General features: G+C 43.3%; 1 protein-coding gene across 1 annotated transcript; it reads left to right on the top strand.

Moving 5' to 3' along the window:
- The first annotated feature begins 730 nt into the window (after positions 1-730).
- LOC136626481 (olfactory receptor 1E16-like) lies at positions 731-1681 on the top strand. The gene has a single exon (XM_066601541.1). It carries the CDS (start codon positions 731-733, stop codon positions 1679-1681), a length of 951 nt encoding a protein of 316 aa, XP_066457638.1.
- The last annotated feature ends 6379 nt before the right edge of the window (positions 1682-8060 follow it).

The raw sequence follows: 8060 nt of genomic DNA, 5'->3' as shown, positions 1-8060 counted from the left end.
AAGGTTTAGCAGGGGAGCTGTCCAACAAGCTGGCTAGCTCAACAGATAAAGCTGCCGCCTGGAACACAGGAGCTCCTGGGTTTGAGTCTCAACAGCCGTATTCTTACTATCGGCTCAGGACCATGCGCCATGAATTTACTGTACTTGGTTCTTAAGTGGTTAAAGTGCCACTGCAGTGCAACATTTTGGAAAGATTGTCTTGATAAAGGCAATCTTGCTGAAATGTTGCACTGTAATGGAGCTTTATGTATCTGGAATTATTTGAATGAAGTAACAATATTCGTCTGGACCGCTTCCGTGATGTTGTGATCCTTTTTCCATATGTTTGAAGTTTGGGAGTTGGCGTCCCATGATCACTTGCATGGCTGGAGTTTGTTCTTGTACTGACCTTTACACCTAATGTTTCTGAACCTTCAGAGTAATTAAAGTCCCAGGATTTTATCTCTTCTTTTTGTGCAGTTCCTTGACTATGAACAAACGATAATGTAGACTACCCCATTCCCCGCATGTCAGGTGAGACATTTGAAGCCGATGGTACTGCGGTAAAACACTGATTTCTGATGTCACTCTGTCTTCATAATCAGGTGCTGCTTTGCTGTCTACAGGTGGCGGAGAAGGTGATGGTGGTGATGATAATACTTTCCCCATAAGCTCTGAGAAGGTTTGCTGCACGTATAGTGGTGCTTTGCCTGGTTCCTAGTAAGTTCACTGACTGTAAGGCTTCTCCATCATGGAAGGGGTGAACATCTCCTCCAGCTTCACTCTGCTGGGTTTTTCAAACATTCCTTGTAACCATTTCGCACTCTTTGCTCTTCTGCTTGTCATCTACCTCCTTACATGGATCAGTAACTTGTTGCTATTAACTTCCATAACCTTATCTCCAGACTTAGATAGTCCTATGTATTTCTTCCTAGGGAATTTATCGCTGGTGGACATTTGCTTCTCCACTGTCACAGTACCACAACTACTTCATGGCCTTTATTATGGCCGCTTGAGGATTTCCTTTTTGCGCTGCTTTCTTCAGATGTATTTCTTTGTGTTATTGGGCATCCTTGAAAACTTTCTCTTGGCAATCATGGCTTTTGACCGATACTTGGCTATATGTAACCCCCTCCGCTATATGGCTATAATGAATAGAAGGATATGTTCCATCCTGGTGGTCACCTCCTGGTTCACAGCGGCTCTACATTCTTTTCTACACACTTTTACCATTTCCAAGCTGGCATACTGTGAAGACAAATTAATCCAGCATTTCTTCTGTGACATGACGGCTTTGATCAGAATTGCTTGCTCAAGCACCACTTTGGCTGAGGTCTTAATTTACACTGAGGCGTCTTCGGCCATTATCATTCCATTTCTCTTCATCATGACCTCATATTCACTTATTGCTCAGGCCATAGTAAAGCTGAAGACTGCTGAGAGTCAAAGGAAAGCCTTTTTCTCCTGCTCTTCTCACCTCATTGTTGTTTCTCTTTTCTATGGCACAGTCATTTTCATTTATTTCCGCCCTCCATCTAGTTATTCAGGCAACTATGATCGAATGATCAGCCTGGTGTACACAGTGATAACACCCATGCTCAACCCCTTTATCTACAGTTTACGAAACCAAGAAGTGAAAGTTACACTAAAGAAATTAATTCAAAGGAGGCAACTGTCATTGCCAAGAAGGGGCTATGTGTAAAGAAAATTAATGAGTGATGTTGACAAGTGCTTCAGGTCCCATCTCCGGTGGGATCCACATGTAAGTCTCTCTCCATCTTTCTAGCTTCGACCCTTAAATACCTGAATGGGGAGACAGCTTAGACAGTTTCTAACTGCCCCTCAGCAGACTGGGCTGTTCTAATTAACCAGGGGCACAGTAGAGAATGTCTACATCGTCCAGACAGAGTGGATTTACACGGGACAACTATCATCTGAATTGTTGCTCGATAGAGCGAATGTAGGCAACAGTTGTTCCGTGTAAACATGGCCACCAACCAGGTGATGAGCAAGAATTCGTTCACTTGTCACTCCATTTCAACTCACCTAAAAATAGTCGCTGGTTGATTAACTATTGTCTGGTGTAAACAAGTAATTATTAACTTTCAACAACTAGCCAACAACGTTACTTTGTGGGCTTGTTCAGAGTGCACCTACCATTGAATGTCGATTGGCTTCCCCCTTTTTGAATATTTTCATTGGTTCCCAAAAACACAAAAATATGTGCGAGTGATCATTGACTGAACAGTCCTTTCCAGTCTTCGAAAGAACAACTGCTGTTAAGATCTCTGGCTGGTTTTGACCTTCGAAGACTCACTCAATGCAGCAATTAATGTTCAGTTGAACCAGTGAGAGACCGCAGCAGCACGTGTTCATTCGAAGACCACCTGAACTTATTTTGGGGCATTCCGTGGACTTGGCAACCAATGCGTGTGTGTTAGGGAGGGGTTGAAATACAAGTCTGCCAAAGACATCCCCTAACTAGTTGACAAACGATATTTTAGCCTGTGTTAATGCATACAACAATCTGTTCAGTGATCACAAAATTGAACAAGTGAACAACATGAGCCTTGTGTAAAAGCACAAAAACAACAGTCATTTTGAACGACTATTCAGACAATAGTTGTCCTGTTTAAAACAATCGTCAGAAACATACTGTCCACATTACCTGTACCAGCAAAAGCCTGTAACAGGGGGCATCGGCATTTATCTGGAGTATAGGCAGGCAGCCAAGCACCAACAATCATCCTATGTTATTAGGCTAGCTGTACTATATATAAACAGGACAGAAATTTGAACACATGATATAGTAACAATTTGGGGTTAACTGCACCTAATGCATTGGCATAACTACTCCAATCTTACAATAAGTTAACTGGCCATGTGGTTTATAAAGGCCTCTGGGCTCCTCACTAGCAGCCCAAATGGAGGCTTAATTCAGTCCATTTCTAACAGTTCAGTATCTGAAAAGTCCGTAGCACAGCCATATCCTGGAGAAGGAGCAATGAAAACATCATCATGAGGTACAAGTAATCTCAATATCCACATCAGCTGCAAAGCTCATAAGGCATGACCCGTTGGCTTCTATGATAGTCCAGCCTGTGACATGGAGTCTCTAAAGCTACAAGGTTTTTTAAGATTGTCAAAAATCAAGTTTAAAGGTTTCCTCAGGCTCAGCGGGGTCCATTCATCCACTTTCCTACACAGTACATCTGTATCAATATATTGGGTAATGCAGCTCCAGGATCCAGCCCTTCACCCAAATTAAGATCACACCAGATTAAATGCCTATTTGAGGGGAAAGACTTCTCCACTGAACGGCATAGATCTTTTGCAGCTGAAGAAAAGTTGTGTTTATGGTGAGCAACAATGGTCTGACAATTTTTCAGCAGTCCCTATAGGTGGAGTAGAGACCTCACACTATGTCTGAGGTTCCATCAGAGTTGGGGTTGAACTGCAGTGACTTTTCGCTTTTGCTGTGTTGCGGTGAATCTTTGGGATGCTACTGTCTCAGAGACTTATGAGAGTCTACTGCCTGGCACAGCCTGCCATGCCAATTCACCAGCCAGCCTGCCATGCCAATTCTCTGCACTTATGTGGGTTCTCATGGTTGCTACACCACTACCCTTCATAGTTGCCCGACTACCCACGGCGGCAGGTGCAGGGCATACAAGAGTAAGTACCAAGCCACAATGTGGCTAACCAAGTTCCAATCCACATCCTTGTCAGAAAGCGATAATCTCTCTTTAAGGAAGCACTCAATTTGGCTTGTAACAACATAAATGAAAACAATAAAATTGCAACTTCAACGCAATTTAAAGGGCCTAATATGGATTTTAAAAATTGATGCCTCAGGACGGGCCATCAATATCTGATCGGTGGGAGTCCCCCATCCAGCACCCTCGATAGTTAGCTGAATGAAGGGGCTGCAGCACTGTGGTCTCCTCCTGTTTACATCGGTCTGGCAAGCTGTTTCAATTGAAGTGAATGAGACAAGAAGGCACTAGTTAGAACACCTGCTATGAAAAGTCACTTAGCAGCTAGTCAGATTGGGCCCTTCTGGCACCCTATTGCCCCTTCATAATATGCGGTGTTTCAGTCTAGGCAAGGTCGGTTATCTGCCTTTCATTTATGGTGGAACCCATGGCTCCACAAATTCTCTAGATGAGGGAGACCTTAAGATCTCAGGATCCTCCTGATGGTAAATTTGGGTATCGTTGGACAAGATTCTGGCTGGTCCTAGGACACAAAAAATATCTTTTGGGCCTCCAACCAAGACATGTTCTTTCATAATGAATAATACATTTACACTCAATCCCTTCTCCTTGTTCTTATTTTTTTTAATATATTTTCTGTTCCATTCTAGATTCCTTTCTATCTATATGCATAGTTAATTTTAATCCTAGTATGCAACAGATTGTTTGACTGTATTGCAATAGATTGGATATGTCAGCTACAGACTTTATGCAAATGGTTTTATTTTGTACTGTTGATAAACTGAATAAAAATCTTTAATAGGTAAAAAAAAAAGATAGAACTTGTCCTGCAAAAAACAAGCCCTCGTATGGATATTTGAAAGAAAAGTAAAACAATTATGGCTCTTGAAATGCAAGGATGAAAAAATGAAAACAAAACCAAAAAAAAAATGGCTGTCATTAAAGGGAACCTCGCCCACCTCTTACATGTATATTAATAAAACGTTAAAACAAAAAAAAATAAACACACTTGCCCAGCTGACCTTGATATAGGTTAGAAGTACCTCTAGTCGAGAGTCTTCCAAAGAGTGGTGTTATTGGAACAGAATTCAGCCCGGTGCCTCATTTCATGTTGCCCACGGTGTGCCGACGGCCACTCACCACTGTAGCGATTACCAGCTGGGGTGCCGCAACTCCCCGCTTGTAATCACGCTGGCAGCGCTGATCCCGGCGCACACTCTAACTTCAGTGTGCAGCCAGGATCCTCCTCCCCTGAGTCCCCTGCTCCTCAGTTCCGCAGGAGAGGACTCAGGGAGGAAGCAGGCCGGGCGCACACACCGGTGTTAGTGTGCACCCAGGCTCAGCGCGAGCAGAGGGGGAGCGGCGCTGACAGCAAGGAGGAGGTAAGTATATGGGTTGGGGTGGGAACTATTATTACTGAGGGGGGTTAATATTGCTATGGGGGTAATATTACTGACGGGGATAATATTATTACTGAGGGGGTTTAATGTTACTGAGGGGGGTTAATATTGCTATGGCGGTTAATATTATTGAAGGGAGTTAATATTTCTGAGGGGGGTTAATATTATTACTGTGGGTGTCGTTATTACTACTGTGGCCACTGTGGGGTACCCTGTTACTACTGGGACCACTGTGGGGGCTTGCTATTACTAATTTGGCCACTGTAGGGGTCGCTATTACTACTGCGACCACTATAGGGGTCACTATGACTACTGCGACCACTATAGGGCTTACTAATACTACTGCGACCACTATAGGGGTCACTATGACTACTGCGACCACTATAAGGGTCACTAATACTACTGTGACCACTATAGGGGACACTATTACTACTGCGACCACTATAGGGGTCACTATGACTACTGCAACCACTATAGGGGTCACTAATACTACTGTGACCACTATAGGGGACACTATTACTACTGCAACCACTATAGGGGTTAATATTACTACTGCGACCACTATAGGGGTCACTATTACTACTGCCAATCACTGAGACAGTAAGTTTCCGGCTCTACTAAATTTTGGTTCCACCACAGCCCCTATTAGAGTGGCTAGTACGCAGCGTTACTGTTATCCTACTTTCTATCTTTCAGATGCTCATTTTTCAGCAAACAATAGACCAGTTAGTAGTGATATCTGCCTACAGTTGCGCTATCTAGCTATGGTGCTTGGAGCTCGACATAACGTGTGCTCATGCCTGCTCTGACAGTCCTGACCTACTTCTCTAAACTTAAAATCTATAGGGCAAATACCCTGAGACTGACTCGTCCAGTCCAAAAACTAACTACCCCATGTCTTCATTGTGGGAGTACCCACATTATTAAATACGGTGTAATCACAAACTAGTGGTACACATATCTACCCACTAGGCACGATAAGTAAGGAGAGAAGGAGAATAATCAGCAGTCTCAGCGCTGATATTCCGGGGTGTAGGAACTAATATCAATCCCTCATAACCCACATAAAAGTGACTAATCGTGTATGCATGCACCACTGACAATTTTCAAAAGGGTACATATACATCCTTGCGGGTGTGTACACAATATTGAAAATTTCAATCTCCTAGTCAAGACATAGGGGCAGAAGGGATATATGTTATCTATGTTGAGTTTATGTATGTGAGTGTGTACAAGCATATTATTTTATCAGTAAGAATAATAAAAGCTACGTTTTAAGCTTAATAATCATTTCAAATCTAAATAGGTTTTCTACAGTGATTGGACTATTACTACTGCCACCACTATAGGGGACACTTTTACTACTGCGACCACTATAGGGGTCACTATTAGGGCTCGGTTACACGGGCATAATTGTATTTCGGTCGCACAAATACGCTGCGTATTTGAGCAATCGAAAATTGCTTATTAGAGATGAGCGAGCATACTAGATAAGGCAAACTACTCGAGCTAGCCTTATTCAAGTACCTGCCCGCTCGTGTCTAAAGATTGGGGTGCAGGCAGGGGGCGGGGAGCGGCGGGGGAGAGCGAAGAGGAACGGAGGGGAGATCTCTCTTTCCCTCTCTCCCCTCCGCTCCCCCCTGCTCACCGCCGCAACTCACCTGTCACCCGCGCCGGCACCCGAATCTTTAGAGACGAGCGGGCAGGTATTCGACTAAGGCACTACTCGCTCGAGTAGTTTGCCTTATCGAGTATGCTCGCTCATCTCTATTGCTTATGCCTGCATATTTGGGCACGCAAAAAAGAACGCAGATGGGCCCACTGAAATGGTGCGCAAATATGCAGTGAATACAAAGGGTTTCCTGCGCATTCACCACATATTTGCGCGGCCCATTCACTTCAATGGCCTATTGGGGTGCGTAGTATGCAACAAATACGTCATGCTGTGTGAAAATATACATCATGTGAATGAACTCTATTCACTGCATATTATGTACGCAAATACGCTTGTCTGAACAGGCCCTTACTATACTGTCTGACAATCGGCCCTTTGAAGGTCACCATGAGCCCGATGTGGCCCTCGGTGAAAATGCGTTTGACACCCCTGGGATAGGTCATCAACAGTAAATTCCTGTTAAACCCCTTAATTAATTTCTGTATGGCTATATATTGTCTTGGTTGATGTGAATATAATACTTTGTGAAATACAGTCTGTTTTCTACATTTGAAAAGTGAGCGTAAACTCCGTGGTTAAAATAATGCATTTTGAAAAACAAGAAAGAATATTGATATTCCAGGGAGAATGCAAAAATCCAAAAAGTCTCTTGCTGCTAGAAATAATTTCCTATTCCAAGAATTAATTGTGAAGGGAATTGGAGAATTAGCTTCCTATTGCTAACATCCCTTAAGACAACACATAGGGAATAAGATTAGTGTCCTGACATATAATGGATTATGCAACCCTGGCACAGAACAATTCTCAAAACAGTCAATGTCTTCAGGGAATCCGAAGGAAGAACACAGAGAAGATGAAAAACAAGAAGAAAATTAAAAAACAAGGACATTGTGGCAACCTTTCATCAATAATCTGACACTCCTGGTGGAAAGTAAATTGTGTAGAACAAACACTGCGTGCGCTAATGTATACACCGATAGGCAAACTGGAATTGCCACTGGTTGGTTTCCTGTACAGCTTAGCGTGTCTCCCATCAAAAATATGTTAAAGCTCTCCTCCGGGCCTGGACAAGCAAAGATAGCTGAACCACGTCTCTGACTGCCAGATGCAATTGTGCATTAGTATGTATTGGTAGTCTAAGACACTACATGATGCTCCTATTGTTTGTGCTGCTCACATGGGCAGCACTGGTGGATCAAAGGAGGTGTAGTGTCTCATACTAATGATGCAAACTAATACACAGTGTGCATCAGGTAGTCAGAGAAGTTGGTGCGGCCATCTTTGCTCGTC

Source organism: Eleutherodactylus coqui, chromosome 4 (assembly GCF_035609145.1).
Source record: "Eleutherodactylus coqui strain aEleCoq1 chromosome 4, aEleCoq1.hap1, whole genome shotgun sequence".
Lineage (NCBI taxonomy): Eukaryota > Metazoa > Chordata > Amphibia > Anura > Eleutherodactylidae > Eleutherodactylus > Eleutherodactylus coqui.
The sequence above is the reverse complement of the archived record's forward strand: the minus strand, read 5'-3'. Positions and strand labels throughout refer to the sequence as shown.